Source organism: Jaculus jaculus, chromosome 12 (genome assembly GCF_020740685.1).
Source record: "Jaculus jaculus isolate mJacJac1 chromosome 12, mJacJac1.mat.Y.cur, whole genome shotgun sequence".
Taxonomy (NCBI): Eukaryota; Metazoa; Chordata; class Mammalia; order Rodentia; family Dipodidae; genus Jaculus; species Jaculus jaculus.
Genome location: NC_059113.1, coordinates 32978517 through 32998934, shown reverse-complemented (window position 1 = coordinate 32998934; position 20418 = coordinate 32978517). Strand labels below are relative to the sequence as shown.

At 44.2% G+C, this 20418-nt stretch overlaps 2 protein-coding genes and 1 pseudogene across 4 annotated transcripts in view; all 3 read left to right on the top strand.

The window, feature by feature from the left end:
• Positions 1 to 4204, top strand: part of Ulk2 (unc-51 like autophagy activating kinase 2) — a 109049-nt gene extending 104845 nt beyond the window's left edge. For both annotated transcript variants that reach the window (XM_045130961.1, XR_006632912.1), the window contains one exon: positions 2026 to 4204. In XM_045130961.1, coding sequence (XP_044986896.1) covers positions 2026 to 2084 — 59 coding nt within the window. In that variant the 3' untranslated portion in view covers positions 2085 to 4204. The remainder of the gene's footprint in view (positions 1 to 2025) is intronic.
• Positions 4205 to 11132: 6928 nt separating this feature from the next.
• On the top strand, positions 11133 to 11863 carry LOC101611963 (annotated as a pseudogene).
• A 3162-nt stretch (positions 11864 to 15025) lies between these two features.
• Positions 15026 to 20418, top strand: part of Prpsap2 (phosphoribosyl pyrophosphate synthetase associated protein 2) — a 43088-nt gene continuing 37695 nt past the window's right edge. For both annotated transcript variants that reach the window (XM_045131544.1, XM_045131543.1), the window contains exon 1: positions 15026 to 15156. The gene's annotated coding sequence lies outside the window, so the exon portion shown is untranslated. The remainder of the gene's footprint in view (positions 15157 to 20418) is intronic.

The window sequence follows — 20418 nt, the reverse complement described above, 5'->3', positions numbered from 1 at the left end:
CTTCTGAATAGCATGGTGACATCCTGAGCTGTGCTGCTCAGTGCTGCCATAGAACATGACTCCCTGTTAGCCGGGTGTGGTGGCACCCGCCTTTGATCCCAGCACGTGGAGGCAGAGGTAGGAGGATCACCATGAGTTCAGGGCCACCCTAAGACTACATAGTAAATTTCAAGTCAGCCTGAGCTAGAGTGAAACCCTACCTTGAAAAACCAAAACAAAAGAAAGAGAGAGAGAGAGAGAGAAAATAACACCCTGTGTCCGTGTTTCTGTGCTGTTACGCCACCTGTCTAGTAGTCAGTGGTGGCAGTGCTGATCAAATCTTCTGTCTTGACATTGCTGTGCTTCTAGATAGAGTTTGGTACTGCTTGTGCTTTCAGGAATCAACTGGGGGTTTTAAAACATATCCTTTGGGGTTTAGGAAGGACCACTGAATTTCTTTCTTGTAGTCAGTTGTTTCCTACAAGTATAATGGAAAGAGCTTAAGAGTTTGGAATCATACTACCTAGGATGAATATTGGCTTCCTAAACTTGAGCAAATTAAACCTTCCTGTGGTTGCAGTTTGTTCTCCTATGAGAATAACAACACCTACCTGGCCTGTTGTAATAATTAGAGGTAATACATGTAAAACATGTGTGGCTTTGATTATTAATCAGTCTTTAGATTTCTACACTGCATTATTTTTCTGGCAAGTTGTGTTCAAGCATGTAGGAAGACTTTGGGTATTTAGTGTGTGTGTGTTTTTAATTTATTTTTGTTTTAAAATATTTTTATTTATTTGCAAGCAGAGAGAGAGAGAGAGAAAGAGAGAGAGAGAGAGAGAGAGAGAGGGGATGGATGCACCAGGGCCTCTAGCCACTGCAAACAAACTCCAGATGCATGTGCCACTTTGGGCCTCTGGCTTTACATGGGTATTGGGGAGTCAAACACAGGCCTGCTGGCTTTGAAGCAAGCACCTTAACCACTGAGACATTTCTCTAGCTCTTATTTTTAATTTTATTTTAATTTTGGTTTTTCAAGGTAGGGTCTCACTCTAGCCCAGGCTAACCTGGAATTCACTATGTAGTCTCAGATTGGCCTCAAATTCACTGTGATCTTCCTACCTCAGCCTCCCGAGTGCTGGGATTAAAGGGCATGTACCATCACACTTGGTACCATACCTCATTTTGAATAGCTACAAAGTAGTGGCAATCCTGAAGTTAGTTACTCGTGGTCTAGGGAAATAGCTAAGTGGCTAAAGGTGTTTGCTTGCTAATGTTATTTATACTTGTAAAAAACTTAGATGAAGCCGAGTGTGGTACTTGGGGCTGTGGAGATGACTTAGTGGTTAAGATGCTTGCCAGCAAAGCCAAAGGATCTAGGTTTAATCCCCAGTACCCATGTAAAGCCAGATGTACAAGGTGGCACATGCATCTGGAGTTCATTTGCAGTGGTTTGAGACCCTAGCATGCCCATTCTTTCTCTCTCTCTCTCATAAAGAAATAAACAAACAAACAAAAGACAAAGAGAGAGAGAGAGAAACAGCTGTTAGATGTAGATGGTTTCTCCAAAATGTGCTGATCTGAATTGTACCACTGTGCAGCATTACACTAGAAGTCATAGTTTAAGTTTTATTTATTTATTTATTTATTTATTTGAGAGCGACAGACACAGAGAGAAAGACAGAGGGAAAGGGAGAGAGAATGGGCGTGCCAGGGCTTCCAGCCCCTGCAAACGAACTCCAGACGCATGCGCCCCCTTGTGCATCTGGCTAACGTGGGACCTGGGGAACCGAGCCTCGAACCGGGGTCCTTAGGCTTCACAGGCAAGCGCCTAACCGCTAAGCCATCTCTCCAGCCCATAGTTTAAGTTTTAAAGTCCCAAGCAGAGAGAAAATGCATTCACTTCTGTTACTTTGGGGGCAAAGATAGAACAGGGTCAGTAATGGTGGTGGAGAGTTTGTAAATTTTCCCCTTTCCTTCTGTCTTTGGGTTAAAAAATATTAATGGTTCTTATTATTAATTTCATTTTTAAAATTTTATTTCTAGATAAATCTAGTATTGAAAGAAGACTGTCAGCACTATGCTATAGCACCGCCACTGTATGAGCAGCAGCTTGTCTGTGGAGCATGAGGGATGCATTTGGGATTACAGCCTGACTCTTCACTGTCCCCAGGAAGCTCTAGTTTCTGAAGTGGTGACTACCAAAGAGCAGCAGCAATTTAAAGAGGAGGAAAAACAATCCAAAAACTACATGTGTGCAGAAAATCTGCCTTGTTGAAGGCCACTCCCCTTTCCCTTTTTCTTTGCAGAAGCAAGATTATTCCACTTGGCAAATAAATGTACCTTAGAATTATAAGTACAGTTATTCTTGTAGATAATTAAACCTAAAACAAAAATGAGTGACACTTCACTAAGTTCTCTGAGCAGTGTATGAAACTCTGTGTGTTTGCTAACGTTTGTACAAGCAAGAAAGTGTATAGTTCACCCAGACAATTTGCGATTTGGGGTGAGTTTGTCAGCACCCATCTGAGCTTGTGTCTCTAAACAGCTCAGGAAGAGTAGTTTTAAGAAGCAAAAGGTGGCTTTTGGAAGAATTTTGAAGTCTTCAATTTGATCTAATATGGACACATGTTTATCTTCCAAAATCTTTCATATTGCACTAATTTATTAAAATAACCATGTATTGGATTTTGCAATTTAAAACTGAGGCACAATGGACTTGTTTAAAATATTTTACTAGATTCTATACATATACCCTTTCCAGAATTCTTATGTAACATTGAACTTTTTAAATGATCAAAACTTGCATCCATGTGAACATGTTTGCATTTTCTTTTTTTTTTACCTGTTTATCTACATCTATACTGACAGATCTCAGTAATACTTTAAGTTGCTGGTTGTTTACCTTTTTTGTTGTGCATGCAGAAAGTGCATTGATGCCTGTGACCCTAGGGTTAATAAGGCTGGGTTTATTTGGACAGTATTAGAAAAATATCATGAATCAAGAGATGCTCTTGAGAATTGTAATAGGGCCAAAACAAAGTGATGATTAAAAGATTGCTAGGGATGTGGAGTTTGTACAAGAAATTAGTGAGAAATAAGGTTTGTTTTCTCTTAGAAAAATGGGCAGCTCTCTCCATTCTAATGTATATTTTCAATGTTAATCTTGACATTTCACCAAATAGCTAGTCATGGCAAATGCAAGCAGTTAACATCCTTCCAAGAATGGTTAGTACATTGTATATTACTTTCTCTTACTTACCTGCTTGAATACTTGAATAAACCATTCACCAGTTTTAATACTTCTATTTTCATCATTTCACATAAATAACCTACACTCTGACAGCTGCACACAGCTTTTTGGCATCACACTGATTTTAGTGTGCTGATGAAAAACTAACAGAGACAACATTTTTTTTTTTCCTTTACTTGGACAGAGTAATGTAATTTTTACCTTATTTATCTGTATGAAATTCCAGCAATTAATTTGAACATTTATTTATATGATGTTTGTATTTTTAGGTCTTTAATACAGTGTTTCTACCTCTCATTTGTAACTGCATGCATTATTCTTGAAACTAGGTAAAACTCACTAACTTGTGTAATAGCCTTTTTATTATTGCCTATACAGATGTATATTAAGGTAAATAAAATGGACAAGTGTTGCTAGGGTACAGTTGGGTGCATATTAAGTGGCTTGTTAAGCCAAATCCTTCCCAGTTAGTAGGTCTGGAAACTTAGTCATTAATATCCTTTGTCTTGCCTGGGATTTCAGACTGTTGGTGACTGTCATGAGGGCTCCCACAAAATTAGTATTCAGTGATGACCCTACCTGTCTTTGTAATTTTTTAGGGTTTATATTAAAAATTCATTCATAGTCTCTCAGTTACCCTCTGAGTTATCTGTGTTGGTCCTCCAAGTGGGTAGATTAGTCTGACTCCTTCTCCCACTTGTTTTAAACACAGGATGAAACAGGTTCAGAGAGGGTATGGTTGGTTTGAAGTCAGGAGCTCGGCCAGTAGTGATGCACACTTTGTACCTTCTGCGTTCTAACTTCTTGTATAACGAGGTCTTATGGTAGGTGGTACATGTGAAACAGTGATGAGGTCTCAGCAGAGAACATAAAAACTGTAAGCTCATGAGTAATGGTTTTGATTATCAAGGCTAATTGTTTTAAGAGATTTTGCCTTGATTATAGCAATAAAAAACTTTTATGTTTCTGTAATTTTGTATTTCATATGATATATTTCATAAAGTGGAGATGGGTACATCAATACATTCATGGGTTAACACCAATATTCAAGTAATAACCTGGAAAAAAATATTGACCATGCAAGATAAATAGGATAGACCAGTGAATTTACTAATTGGTTCTTCTTGCTGTAAGGCTTTTTTTTTTTTTTTTTTTTTTTTGAGTTAGGGTCTCATTGTAGCCCAGGCTGACCTGGAATTTGCTGTGTAGTCTCAGAGTGGCCTCGAACTCATGGTGATCCTCCTACCTCTGCCTCCCTAGCACTGGGGTTAAAGGTGTGTGCCATCATGCCCTGCTAAGGCTTTTCTTTAACTGTCCTGTTCTGAACATAGTTATTTGCCATAGAGCCATGCTCCCTGGTGCCAAGAATAACCAGACCTTAGCCGAGTGTGGTGGCGCATGCCTTTAATCCCAGCACTCAGGAGGCAAAGGTAGGAGGATCACTGTAAATTTGAGGACACCCTGACACTACAATAGTTAATTCCAGCTCAGCCTGGGCCAGAGTGAGACCCTACATCGAAAAAAACAAACAAACAAAAAAGAATAACCAGACCCAGAGGAGTCAGATGCAGGAGCTCAAGAGGAAGCTGTTGTTAGAATTGGGGCACCTTGCCTGGTGTGGTGGTGCATGCATTTAATCCCAGCACTTGGGATGCAGAGGTAGTTGGAGGCTGCCCAGAGATTACAGAGTCATTTCCAGGTCAGCTTGGGCTAGAGTGAGACCCTACCTTGGAAAAAAATAAAAACAGCTGGCCATGGTGGTACATGTCTTTAATCCCAGTACTTGGGAGGCAGAGGTAGGTGGATCACTGTGAGTTGAAGGGTACCCTAAGACTGCATGGTGAATTTCAAGTCGGCCTAGGCTAGAGACCCTACCTCAAAACAAAAGTTTCAGTGTGGACTCAGCAATTACACTGTAGTGGAGAAAGCAACAAGACTGTGATCTTACTGCCATGATGACTGCAAGTGGCAAAGGCTGCACCAGAGACCTAGCCCTAGAGCCCCACCATGATCTTGAACTGTACATTGGTGAGCAGCACAGGTGGAATTACCTGTAGATTGGGGTTTCTTTCATAGAAGGCTTCTTAGTGCATTTAAAAATAAATATTTGAGAGAAAGGAAGAAGCAGAGAGAAAATGAGAATGGGCATGCCAGGGTCTCCAACCACTTCAAACAAACTCCAGATGCATGAACCCCCTTGTGCATCTGGCTTACATGGGTCCTGGGTCATAGAACCGGGCTCCTTGGGCTTAACAGGCAAATGTCTTAACCACTAAGCCATTTCCCCAGCCCTTTTTGAGAGTTCAAGGCCACCCTAAGACTAGAAACTGAATTCCAGGTCTGCCTGGGCTAGAGTGAGACCCTATGCTGAAAAACCAAAGAGGAAGAAAGGAAGGAAGGAAGAAGGAAGGGGATAAAGGAAGGAAGGGGGAAGTTACACTTCTTAAGTTGGAATTCAGAAGAATGAACAGGTTCAATGAGAGGTATAAACATCATCAGGAAAGGAGGGGTTCCTGGATGTCAACTATATTCTCTTAGTAAGTGGATAAATAATCCTCCCACCTCTTTAACATGTCTGTAGGTGAGGGCTAGTCTCTTGGCCAAGTGACAGGCTTAGTTGAATTCATTCTTAGGAAAGGGGATGGTAATCTCATGCTTTGGATAGTTTTGAACACTATGTTCCTACCAAAGCCAGAAGTTGACCTCAAATTAGCTTTCCCTTAACAGAGGCCTGATGTTTCCATTCCCTACCCTTCATATAGTATTTTTTGTTTGATTTATTTATTTGTTGGGCATTTTAAAATTTAATCAATTTTTTTAGTTTTTTGAGGTAGGGTGAGCCCAGGCTGACCTGGAATTCACCATGTAGTCTCATGGCAATCCTCCTGTCTCTGCCTCCCGAGTGCTGGGATGAAAGGCATGCACCACCATGCCTGGTTTTAATTTAATAATTTATTTACTTATTTGTTTTGTTTTGTTTTGTTTTTTGAGGCAGGGTCTCGTTCTAGCTCAGGCTGACCTAGAATTCACTATGTAGTCTCGGTGACCTCGAACTCACGGTGATCCTCCTACCTCTGCCTCCCAAGTGCTGGGATTAAATGGCTTAGCGGTTAAGCGCTTGCCTGTGAAGCCTAAGGACCCCGGTTCGAGGCTCGGTTCCCCAGGTCCCACGTTAGCCAGATGCACAAGGGGGCGCACGCATCTGGAGTTCGTTTGCAGAGGCTGGAAGCCCTGGCGCGCCCATTCTCTCTCTCCCCCTCTATCTGTCTTTCTCTCTGTGTCTGTCGCTCTCAAATAAATAAATAAATGAAAAATAAATAAATAAATAAAAGCATGCGCCACCACGCCCGGCTTATTTTATTTTTTTGAGGTAAGGGTCTGTCGTACACAGCTTCAGATGGGAGGAAGGGAATTTATTGAAGCTTACAGATTTAGGAAAGTTCCATAATGGCCAAAGAAGCTGGCCTGCTTTCACAGGTCCATGCAGGGAGAAAAGCCACCACCAACACCGTAAGCAAGCACACACTTCAGGAACCCCAGGCAAAGCTCCAGCACTTTGTATGTTTTTGGAGTGGAATTCCAGGTCTGTCCCAGCCCCATACCTTAGGGGTGAACCTAGGATCCACCCACAGTGACATCTCCTCCAGCCAGGTAGCTGGAGATCTAAGTTACAAACTTGAATAAAACTCCTGTAGGACTGGAGAAATGGCTTAGCAGTTGAGGCACTTGCCTGCTAAGCCTAAGGACCCAGATTCAATTCCCCAGAACCCACATAAGCCAGATGCACATGGCGGTGCAGGCATCTGGAGTTCATTTGCAGTGTCTAGAGGCCCTGGTATGCCCGTTCTCTCCTCTTTTTCTCTCTTTCTAATAAATAAAATATTTTAATACAAAAAAATTACTCTCCTGTATCTATTGGGGAACATTCATTCAAACTACCACAGGTCTCACTTTAACCCAGGCTGACCTGAAACTATCTCTGTAGTTACATGCTGGCTTTAAACTCAGTGATCCCCCTACCTCAGCCTCCCCATTGCTGGAATTAAAGATATGTGTCACCCTGCCAGGCTCTTCATAAGGTATTTTAAATCCTAAGGATGAGCAATAATGATGTTTCTGTTTATGATGTTAACAGGAAAATAGTGTAACAGGGTGCTTGGTGTCCAGGAAAATCCTTGAACCCTAAACCCTAGGTTTGTTTCTAGTTTCAATTGAATTTAAAAAAAAAAAGACTAAGAAGGATAATTATTAAATTATATTTATTGAGGGAAGTACAAAGCCCAGGAAAGGTAGCCATGTGGTTAGAGATCCCACATGAAAGGCCTGGAAAATCCATGGAAAGAAAAAGTTCAAGGAGCTCCTGCCATGTGGTGAACTGGAGGGGGTAAAGGAGCCCATGTGGAGAGTAAGGGCTAGGGGCCCCTCCCAGATGGACCTGAGTCTGGGCCAAGCCAACTCAGACCCAGCTGAGAGAAAAACTCACCCAACTTCACTTCGAAGTTCCCAAGTGGTCCGAGAGCCTGCCTTCTCCTTGCAAAGGTATTTATAAGTCTTAGTGGTAGGTTGTCTTCTGGCTCAGGTGAGCCAGAGGGACAGCTGGATGGTTAGGGCTAGGGCTGTCTCAGGAAGAGGTATGCCCTGGTACCAAGTTCCAGGAGCTGAACTTGACCAATGACAGTGCTTATGGAAGACCTCCCTCCCAGGAAAGGTCCTGGTTGGTTGTGGTGAAACAGATCTAGGGAACTAGGTAAGAGATAAAAAGTCAGATCATCTTTGATTTCTAACAAGTACAGACTTTCCTATTTTTTTTTTCACTTCCCGTGGTCCAATCACCTTAACTGTAGGCCCCCATAGGAAGTTAGATCTGTCCTTCAATGATCTTCATGCCTCATGCTTATCTAGACACCTACCAAAAGTGTCAATTTTTATTATTCCCAATATTTTTTAATTTTTAAAAATAGATATCTTTTTTTTTTTGAAGGGTGTGTTTTCGAGGTAGGGTCTCACTTCAGCCCAGGCTGACCTGGAATTCACTCTGTAATCTCAGGGTGGCCTCGAACTCATGATGACCCTCCTACCTCTGCCTCCCAAATGCTGGGATTAAAAGCGTGCTCCACCACACCCAGCAATATGTATCTTTTTCATCGACAGCTTCTATACTTATAGACAACAAACCATGGTATTTCCCTCCCCTCCCCCACTTTCCCTATCATAACTCTGCTCTCCGTCATATCCCCTCCCTCCATTAGTCTCTCTTTTAATTAGATGTCATCATCTTTTACTCCTATTATGAGGGTCTTGTGTAGGTACTGCTAGGTACTGCAAGGTCTTGGATATCAAGGCCAAATTCTGTCCAGACAGTTGTATGTAAGGAGTGGTATCCTTCCTTTGGCTCTTACATTCTTTCCACCACCTCTTCCACAATGGACCCTGAGCCTTGGAGGGTGTGATAGAGATGTTTCAGTGCTGGACACTCCTCTGACCCTTCTTCTCAGCACTGTGTTGCCTTTTGGTTATCCCAGTGGTCATCACCATCTGAAAAGAGAAGCTTCTCTAACCAAAAGTGAGAGTAGCACTAACATTTGAGTGTGAACATTAAGTGTAGTGTTTTCAGGGCAACTTGGTGAGAGTAATATATGCATTTATCCAGACAAGAGCAGACTTTGTACCCCTAAGCCTCGGACCTCCCCTTGCCATAGGCTTTTGATTAGGTTTTCAGTACCAGGTATGTACTCCCTCCCATACAGTGGACTTTCAGTCCAATGAGAGAGCAGTTGGTTTCCTCCAGAGCAGACATGCCATATTGTATTCTTTCAGTCATTTGGCCTGTCTGGCCAAACTTGAGGCTTCCAGCGTCCACTGTTTTCACCACTGATGACTTCTGTCTCCCATAGGGCTACATACAGTGCAGCTGTTTCAAGCTTTCAGTTAGCTGGGCTACGGAGAGGTTTTCTGCTCAGCACCAGCTTGATTTCTCAGTGACTCTGCTGCTCAGGCATGTGAAGTCAAGGTGTCATATTTTATGGCCTGGAGAGATGGCTTAGCAGTTCAGGCACATGCCCGCAAAGCCTAAGAACCCAGGTTGAATTCTCCAGGTCCCATGTAAGCCAGATGCAAATGGTAGCACATGTGTCTGGAGTTTGTTTGCAGTGGCTGGAGGCCCTGGTACACCCATTCTCTCTCTCTCTCTTTCTCTAGTAAATTAAAAATAAATCTTAAAAAAAGTGTCATATTTTAGGCTGGGCATGCCTTTAATCCCAGTACTTGGGAGGCAGGGGTAGGAGGACTGCAGTGAGTTTGAGACCACCCTGAGACTACATAGTGAATTACAGGTCAGCCTAGGTTAGAGTGAGACCTTACCTTAAAAAATCAAAAACAGGGCTGAAGAAATGGCTTAGTGGTTAAGCACTTGCCTGTGAAGCCGAAGGAGCCCGGTTCGAGGCTCGATTCCCCAGGACCCACGTTAGCCAGATGCACAAGGGGGCGCACCTGGGGTTCGTTTGCAATGGCTGCAAGCCCTGGTGTGCCCATTCTCTCCCTCTCTCTCTCTCCCTCTCTCTCTCTCTCTCCTTCGCTCTCTCTGTCTGTAGCTAACAAATAAATAAATAATATTTAAAAAAAAATCAAAAACGGGCTGGTGGGATGGTTTAGTGGTTAAGACATTTACCTGCAAAGCCAAAGGACCCAGGTTCAATTCCCCAGGACCCAGTTAGTCAGATGCACAAAGGGGCACACTTGTCTGGAGTTCATTTGCAGTGGCTGGAGGCCCTAGCAGGGCCATCTCTCTCTGTCTCTTTCTCTCTATAAAATAAATAAAATAAATTAATAATAAAGGCTATTTATGACAAGACTACAGCCATCATATCACTAAATGGGGAAAAACTGGAAGCTTTTCCACTAAAATCAGTAGTATGACAAGGGTGCCCACTGTTCCCATTTTTATTTAATATAGTACTGGAAGTCTTAGTCATAGCAATAAGGCAAGAGATGCACATAAAAGGAATACAAATTGGAAAGGAAGAGATCAAGTTATCATTATTTGCAGGTGACATGATTCTGTACATAAAGGACCCTACAGACTACCAGCAAACTGTCAGAACTGATAAACACCTATAGCCATGTCACAGGATACAAAATACACAGCAATCAGTAGCCTTCCTATATGCTAACAGCAAACACAGAGGATGAAATCAGAGAGTCACTCTATTCACAATTGCATCAATAAATAAATAAATAAATAAAGTACCTTGGAATAAACCTAGTCACAGAAGTGAAGGATCTCTACAATGAAAACTTTAAAACATTCAAGTGAGAAAGAGAAATCACCAGTGAAGATACTCAACAGTGGACACTGCAAACCTTATATTTGGCCAGCCAGGTCAAATGAGCCAAAGGGTGCAATAGTGGCACATCTGTCATGATGGAAACCAACTGCCCTCTAATTGGACTGGAGGCCCACTCCATGGGAGGGAATACATCCCTGATAATGAAAACTTAACACGGGTAGTCATGAGCCCTAGGGGTGTAATGTCTGCTGCTGTCTGGCTAAATGTACATATTATGTTTATCAAACTGCCCAGTAAGCATTTCTGTTCATGTTCATACCCGTGTATTAATGCTACTCTCACTTTTGGTAGAGAATTTTCTCTTTTCAGATAGCAGTGACCTTCGGATGACTCAGAAGGCATCATGGTGCTGGATAGAAGTGACAGGAGTGCTCAGTACTGCAATATCTCTATCACACCTTCCAAAGCTCAGGATCTAATACAGAAGAGGTGGTGGAAAGAATGTAAGAGTTCTGCCAGCCAGCGCAGCTGCTCCCGAGCCGCCAGGGGCCCACCTTGCCGCCCACTTTGCCGCCCGCCGCGTCCTCGGACTTGTTCCAACAATCTGCTAAAACATGGGGGATTATTATGAAGTTCTAGGCGTGCAGAGACATGCCTCACCTGAGGATATCAAAAAGGCGTATCAGAAACCGGCACTAAGGTGGCACCCAGATAAAAGTCCTGAGATTAAAGAAGAAGCAGAGAGAAAGTTCAAACAAGTAGCCAAGGCCTATGAGGTGCTATCATATGCTAAAAAACAAGCCATCTATGACAAATATGGCAACGAAGGATTCAATGGTGGTGGTGGAGGAGGTGGAAGTCATTTTGACAGTCCTTTTGAGTTTGGCTTCACATCCGAAACTCAGAAGATGTCTTCAGGGAATTTTTTGGTGGAAGGGACCCATTTTCATTTGACTTCCTTGAAGACCCATTTGATGACTTTTTTGGGAACCGAAGAGGTCCCCGAGGAAGCAGAAACCGAGGCACGGGCTCCTTCTTCTCTGCCTTCACTGGGTTTCCATCACTTGGAGGTGGATTTTCTTCATTTCATCCAACAGGGTTCACTTTGTTCAGGTCCCTAGGTCACGGAGGTCTCACTTCATTTTCTTCAATTTCATTTGGTGGCAGTGGGATGGGCAACTTCAAATCGATATCCACGTCTACCAAAATAGTTAATGGCAGAAAAATCACTACAAAAAGAATTGTGGAGAATGGTGAAGGAAGGGTAGAAGTTGAAGAAGATGTCCAGTTAAAGTCCTTAACGAAAAATGGTAAGGAACAGCTGCTGCGCTTGGATAACAAGTAACTCAATGCACGCATTTAACAGAAATGTTAAACAATAACAAGCACCATTTGAGGATTAACAGGAACATTTTTTTTTTTTGAAGATTTCAAACGAACTCTACTTACCGTATAACTACCTAATCTAAAATATTTATAAACAGCTCATCGGAGCCCCTGTTTGTCGTAGACTTTTTGCATTTATTGTTGGGACCACACAATAGGACCATTTTTTTTTTGTCTTCAAAATTGTTGTAATCTCTGTATGCACTTTGCCTTTTTATTAAACGTAATCTAAGGTGAGCCTGTGACGAGCAGTGTAGGATGAGACTGTGCTCTCACACAGCATAGACCTGCTCTCCACTGTGTCTGAAATGTGAGCCGAGCACTGTCAGCCTGCTGTGAAGTTCACACTGCCAGGATGATCCTCCACAGAAAGAACTTCAGTTTTTTTTCAGTATTTTGGTAATGAAAGATATTACTGCTTTAATGGTAATACAGTTCTGGTTTAGTATAGGTTAAGGATGTTTCTAGTTGTGCATGAATGCTGGCAACTTCGTACGTTCTGACAATTGTTTAAATAATCATCTCATTTCCTTAGAAGTACGTGCTCAACCATGTTTATTGCCGCTCAATTTATAATAGCTGGGAAATGGAACCAGCCTAGATGTCCCTCAACTGATGAGTGGATAATGAAGATGTGGCACATTTATACAATGGAGTTCTACTCAGCGGTAAAGAAAAATGAACTTATGAAATTTGCAGAAAAATGGATGGATCTGGAAAGGATTATACTAAGTGAGGTAACCCAGGCCCAGAAAGCCAAGCGCCACATGTTCTCCCTCATATGTGGATCCTAGCTACAGATGATTGGGCTTCTGTGTGAGAAGGAAAATACTTAGTAGCAGAGGCCAGTAAGTTAAAAAGGAGATATAAAGGGAAGAGAACGGAAGGAAGGAGGGTACTTAATAGGTTGGTATTGTATATATGTAAGTACAATGATTGAGATGGGGAGGTAATATGATGGAGAATGGAATTTCAAACGGGAAAGTGTGGGGGTGGGGAGGGAGGGAATTACCATGGGATATATTTTATAATCATGAAAAATGTTAATAAAAGTTAAAAAAAAAAAAAGAATGGAATTTCAAAGGGGAAAGTGTGTGTGGAGGGGGGGAGGAAGGGTATTACCATGGGATTTTTTTTTTATAACCATGGAAAATGTTAATAAAAATTTAAAAAAAAAGAATGTAAGAATCAAAGGAAGGGTAGGACTCCTTACAACGTGCTCCCCCAGACACAAAATGGTCTGGATATCCATGGCCTCACAGTGCCTGACACTACCTACACAAGACCATCGTAGCCAGCACTCGGGAGGCAGAGGTAGGAGGATCGCCATGAGTTCGAGGCCACCCTGAGACTACATAGTGAATTCCAGGTCAGCCTGGGCTAGAGTGAGACCCTACCTTGAAAAACCCCAAAATAAAATAAAATAAAGACCATCGTAACAGGAAGAAAAGATCACGACATCAAAATAAAAGACTGACTCAGAGGGGGAGGAGAGATGATGGAGAATGGAGTTTCAAAGGGGAAAGTGGGGGAGGGAGGGCATTACCATGGGATATTGTTTGTAGTCATGGAAGTTGTTAATAAAAAAATTTGAAAAGATAAAAATCTAAGAGGATATAAATAAATCATATGGAAACCTTTTTTGGACAATGGAACACTCAGGAGACATAGCTTGTTACTAGAAAATTTTCAGTGCTAGGGATGGGATGCCTTCCAATGTGTTGTTGGCCAAGGAGGTCCCTGATGCCCCAAAACATTACAGGCCATTGCTGAGGCTCTTGGTTTCCCACCAGGAATAGATGGTAAGACCCTATTGCTGAAGACTCCATATACTTGGGCTGCAAGGCCACTGAGAAATCTTGCTGGAGCTGAGCTGATAGCTTCCTCCATGCAGACCAGCTGACAGCTGGAAGAAGCCATTCTGCATGCAGTTCAATGGGAGAAAAAGAAATCACCAGTGAAGATACCCAACAGTGGACACTGCAAGTCTTAAATTTGGCCAGCCAGGCCAAATGAGCCAACGGGTGCAATAGTGGCACATCTGTCATGGTGGTAGGTTTCCATATGATTTATTTATATCCTATTAGATTTTGATTAGCCCTCCCTTCACCTTTCCTTTATTCAATCTCTTCCCCTGATTTCACTTTGGGCCTTTTCACCCCTATTAATCTATTCTACTTACATATATACAATACCCTCCTATTAAGTAACCCCCTCCCTTCCTTTCTCTTCCCTTTATATCTCTTTTCTAGCTTATTGGTCTTTGCTACTGAGTTTTCTTCCTACTCACACAAACGTCCAATCATCTGTAACTAGGATATATGAGAGAGGGCATGCAATGTGAACATGCTATAAGTTGACCAGGCCCCCTCAACCCCCATGCACAGAGGAACCTTCTTTTTCAAGGTAGTTCTTCCTCTATTTTGTGAGTCAAGATTTCTTTTCTCTCTCTTTCTTTCTTCCTTCCTTTTTATTTTATTTTGTGTGTGTGTGTGTGTGTGTGTGTGTGTGTGCGTGTTTTTTCCAGGTAGGGTCTCACTCTAGCCCGGGCTGACCTGGAATTTAGTGTGTGGTCTCAGAGTGGTCTCAAATTCATGGCGATCCTCCTAAAATATATTATAAAATATTATAAAAATATAAAAAAATATAAAATATATCAGCTGTCTAAAAATCAACATAGTAGCTCTGGCCAATGATGGCATTGAAGGGCTAGATTTTGATGGAAACTGCCGAATTCTATATCAAAAGGCTCTTGCTTGCGAAGCCAAAGGACCCTGGTTCGATTCCCAGGATCTCTCAGACTCTGCAATTTGCAGTGTCCTGTCACAGCTGGCCCTATCCCTTTTCCCACTGGCGTAGCCCCATCTCCTGCCACGCCCCCTCAGGTCCAGCAGTTTCCCATAACCACGCCCATATCACCAGGGCTCCCAGGACGGGCCACGCCCACCACCTCGCCAGCCCCGGCTTCTGGCCCCGCCCCCTCCTAATTTCCCAGCCACCTGGCCACACCCCTAGACGTGGACTAGAGGGCGCCGCCCCGCCTCCCGTCTGGCCACGCCCACAGCCCCGAGCCAGGAGACTCCGGGCGCCGCGCCGCCCCGCCCCGCCCCGCCCCCGGCCTCGCAGTCGGCGCGGACGCCGTGCCTGCGCGTGGAGTCGCCATTTTGCTCGTGAGGACGTCGTGTGTAGCGCCGCGCTGTCTTCCTCCGGCAGCCGAGGCTGCGGCGGGGCCAGGGCTGGGGTCGGGACCAGGTAGGCGGGCGGGAGTCTGCGGGGTGGATCCGGGAGCCCGGGTCCCAGCGCGCTGCGGAGCGGGGAGCGCTGCTGCGGGCGCTCGGGGGGCCTGGGTCGGGGGGAGGCTCCGGTGTTGCGCTAGCCGTCTCTCCCTGGTTGCTCTCGCGTCCGGCCAGCGAGGCCCCCGGGCCTGGGCCTGGCCTGCGGCGCTGGGGTCCTCACCCTCGTGGCGCCCTCATTCCGGGACTGCGGCCCAGCGGCTGGGGTGCCCCACCCCCAAAGCCGGCAGGGGATCTCGGGCCCCACCGCGCGAGCCGAGTTCTCCCCGGCCCGGCCTGCATAGTGGGCTTGCTCCCTTTGCACAAAAGGAGGGTTTCACTCCTCCGCTCACCATCACCGTGCGCACGAATAGGAAGGATCCAGGTGCAATTTTAAAGTGCTGTTGTACTTGAAAAGGTTTGTCCCAATCTTTTACACTTGTGAAAATAATCGTTTATTTATTTATTTATTTATTTTTGGTTTTTCGCATTGTTCCAGGCTGATGTGGAATTCACTATGTAGTCTCAAGGTGGCCTCGAACTCAGATCCTTCTGCCTCCCCAATGCTGGGATTAAAGATGTGTACCACCAGGCCCGGCTCTATATTTATTTGAGACAGACAGACAGACGGACAGACACATACACACAATGGGTGGCTAGGTCCTCCAGCCGCTGCAAACGAACTCCAGATGCATGTGCCCTTGTGCATCTGACTTATGTCCATCCTGGGGAATTGAACCTGTTTCCTTTGGCTTTGCAGGCAAGCGCCTTAACCGCTAAGCCATCTCTACAGCCCGTGGCTGTGTTTTTCTGTATTTTTAAAATTATTTTATTTTTATTTATTTATTTTTTCTTTTTGGTTTTTCGAGGTAGGGTCTCACTGTGGTCCAGGCTGACCTGGAATTCACTATGTATTCTCAGGATGGCCTCGAACTCAAGGTGATCTACCTACCTTTGCCTCCCAAGTGCTGGGACTAAAGGCGTATGCAACTTAGCCCAGCTTTTTATTTTTATTTCTTAATGTCGAAGCAATTTGGGTGTTTAGCTTTTTTAAGGAATATGAAAATGCTGAGTGGGCCCTGTTGAGATAACATAGTGTGTGGTTTTTGTCAGCGCTGAACAAAGAGCCTTACCACTGAGCACCAACCCCAGTGCTAGTATTTAAGTACACAAATGAAAATACCTCCCCCAAGACTGTCTCTATTCCTCCAGCCATCCTTAGAAGTTGTTACACGTGGATGTTTTAGAAAGGGAAGGAAAACACACTTTTTTTTTTTTTTTTTTTTTTTTTTGGTTTTTCACACTAGCCCAGGCTGACCTGGAACTCAGGGTTGTCTTGAACTCTTGGTATTCTTCCTACCTCTACCTCCCCAGTGCTGGCATTAAAGACCTTCGCCAACATGCCCGACATGAAAACACACTTTTTTTTGGCTTTTTGAGGTAGGGTCTCACTCTGGTCCAAGCTGACCTGGAATTAACTATGTAGTCTGAGGGTGGCCTTGAACTCTCGGAGATCCTCCTACCTCTGCCTCCTGAGTGCTGGGATTAAGGCGTGCGCCACCAGTCTTGGCAAAACACTTGTACAGTACAAGTCTTGGTCATCTGCATGTGGAGCCCTCACATGGGGGTCACCCTCTCAGGAAATGTGCGTAGGTGGTGTGACATGTGTGCTAGTTCATTTAGGGGAAGTTGGGGCTCAGTGTGGTTTCATTCATGGAACTCAGAAGATTCTCGACCTTGTTCAGAGGAGTCTGACTTGCTGTTTTAAAAGTGCTGAGATTCTCTGGAAAGGGGATGTTTTTACCCTTGCTTTGGGTCATCCTCACACATTCTAGGGTAAATTTAGGTTAGGCATAAGAGCAGTGGTAGACTATGGGGAAAACATGAGTGTGGCCAGCCCTGTCCTGGTGGCCTGCCTGTTCTGAGAAGTTCTCTGGAAGTACAAGAACGCTATGAATTTCTTTTTTTTTTTTTTTTTTAATTTAATTTAATTCACTTACAGAGAGAAAGTGGTAGGTTGAGAATGGGTGTGCCAAGGCTTTCAGCTGCTGTAAACAAACTGCAAATGCATGTGCCCCCTTGTGCATCTGGCTTATGTGGGTCCGGGGGAATCACACCTGGATCCTTTTGCTTCACAGGCAAATGCCTTAACCACTAAGCCATTTCTCCAGTCCCCACAGCAAGAATTTCTAATAAAAGCAGAACCAGGAAGATCCCTTAGAGGTGTACAGCTTGTGAGCTGAGTAGTCAAGAGTGACTTGTGCCTGCCGATTATTCCAGATGCAAGCACCTCCCGCATGCCATTTGTGTGTGCCCTTACCTTAGGATTTGATTTTCTGGCAATACTGGTGATGGAACCCATAGCCTCACACACTCTAGGCAAGTGCTTTATTGAGCCTCACCCCATCCCTTACATCAGGATTTGACTACAGAAGCTGTTATCTGGAGACTGAACTTTATTTTTTAGTTTTTCGAAGTAGGGTCTCACTCAAGCCCACGCTGACCTGGAATTTTAACTGTGGTTTCAGAGTGGCCTTTACCTGCCTCCTGAGTCCTGGGATTAAAGGTGTGTGCCACCATGCCCAGTTCTAGAGACTGAATTTTGGATACCAATCAGGGTGCTTCCGTGCATGACAGAAGGAAGGGCTTTGGGAAATGTCCTGGAGTAGGGGACATTGGCAAGATAGCTACTGAGATAGACTGTATAGTGTGACTGATGTTTCCTGTGCATCTTCAAGGTAAGAACAAGAATCACTGGACAGAGCGTGCAAGAAGAGGATTGTCTGTTCAGTCAGATTTTAGGGTGATGGGCCTCTGGTCTGAGCCTCAGGCCATGGACCTGTTCAAGCTACTGTGGAGTGGATCCTTGGCTGGACTCCTGTAGACTCAGCTGAGACTGTCTGAAGCACCTCATAGAGTTCTTCCTAGTGCTAACATACCTTCATTCTCTTCCAGGTCCTCTTAGAATTACTTGTATTTAAGAGCTTATGTGGCTGGAGAGATGGCTCAGCATTTAAGGCACTTGCCTGCAAAGCTTAAGGATCCTGGTTCAGTTCCCCAGTACCCATATAAGGCAGATGCACCGCAAGGTGGTGCCTGCATCTGGTGTTCATTTGCAGTGCCTGGAGGCATAAACACTTTAAAAAAAATTAAGAGCTTATGTGAAGCTTAGGGGATATAAAAAGAAGGCCTCTTGATGCATCTTACTCTATTGGGTAGATGTCAGAAGTTGATTCACTAGTAGTGTGTTCTACTCAGGTCCACAATGCAGAGCGTTGTGTTAAGTGCTTGGCAGAAATTTTACAGTAACCCTGTGGGGCTCAGCATTCTTAGTTCCATGGACAAGGTGACTGGAATGAAGAAATATGAGTTTAAGGCCTCCCAATCAGGTAAAGGGCAGTGGGAGCCAAGAAGCCACCCTGAGTTTAATGCCAGCACCTGTTTGGTACTGCAGAAGCGCTGGTTTTGCTTCTGTGTCGTCTTCTGGGCCTGCACGGGGTAGAACAGGGAGTTAAAGTTCCCTTCTAGCTCTGAGTGTGGGTGGCCCATTGTGATGTTTTCATTTCTACCACCCATTCTGCTCATTCTCATGAAGTAGTGCTTTCCTGGAAGGTAGGCTCACAACACTGTGTGTGGTGGTTTGATTCAGGTGTCCCCATAACCTGAATGTTTTCTGAATGCTAGGTTCTCAGCTGATGGAGATTTGGGAATCAATGCCTAACAGAGGTAGTGTATTGTTGGGGGTGGGCTTATGGGTGTTATAGCCAGTCTCCTCCATGCCAATGTTTGGCACACTCCTGTTGCTATGGTCCATCTTACGTTGGCCAGGGAGTGATGTCCACCCTCTGCTCATGCCATCATTTTCCCTGCCATCGTGGAGCATCTCCTTGTGCCTGTTAGCCAAAATAAACCTCTTTTTTTCCACAAGCTGCTCTTGGTTTGGTGATTTCTACCAGCAATGTGAACTTGACTGCAATAGTAAAGTGGTACTTAGGAGTGGGATTGCTGCTAGACACCTGACTGTGTGGCTTTGGACTTTTGGGGGCTGATTTTCAAGAGGAGTGTGGAAGGATTTGAAACCTTGGCCTAAGAGACGCCTTGTAAGTACAGCTTGATGGACTATTCTGGTCAGAGTTGAAAAACCTGAATGCAGTAAGAACTATGGACTGTGAGGTTTGGCTTATGAGGGTGAGAAAGGGCTTTGCTTGGACTGGGCTAGCAGTTTGTATGAGTAGCTTGCTGTTGTGCCCATGTCCTGAGAAGTTGTGCAGGGTTACTCTGTGTAGAAATGAGCTGGTGGGAGCAGAGGGATACGGCACAGTAAGAAAAATCTTAGGATGAATTGTTGCCTGCACAGCTGCAATTAAGAGATTACAACCTTTGAGATTGGGCCAGCTGACCAGCGTTGGGGCAACAGGAAGAATGTAGACTCTTTTGAAGGGCCCTGAGTGCTCAAGGAGTGTCCTGTTCTTCAAAGTCTGCTTTATTCCCCTCTGGATTAACAAATTGGCACCCTAGCTGGTATTGTGGAGTATAAGAAATGTAGGAACTAGAGGATTATTGAGTTTGCAACACGGTCTTATGTTTTGGAAATGGCCATGGACAGAGTGAAGCAGGTTTGCTGGATGCCTTTATAGAGACCCCATGGTGCCATGAGGATGAACCTTGGATTGCAGTGGAGATGCCAGGACCATGAGATGGCTGTTAAGAAAAGCTGCTGGCCCGGATGAAGTTTTCTAAGACTGTGAGTAGCCTAGCTGGAGGGGAGGAATTGGAACTGCAGATACTTGTTGCTGGTTAGAGTTATTGGACTTGGAGATTTGTCACTGACTAGAGTTGTTGGACATGGAGCTACAGAGTTGGGTATTTGCACTGTTTAAATCATGTATTGCTTGAGTATTTCTTTGCTGTGCCCAGTGCCATCTTTTGCAGTGTGATTGACCCGGCCAGCGGGGAGTCGAACAAGGACTTGAGGGGAAGTTAACCTGAATGGGGGAAGGCAAACAGACACAAGAAGGAGACCAAGTTAGGTATTTGTCAAGGTCTCGAAGTTTATTTTTACACATAGGTTTTTATGGGACTGTAGGGGGAAGGAGTCATATTCAGGCCAGAGATCACAGGGTTACTGGTTAAATGCAATTTCTTTGTTTCTTCATTAATTACCGGCAGCACCAGGAGAGGCTATCACCCAGGCAGGCATAACGGCTTCTTCATTTCTGGTAATAGATCATTAGATGAGAAA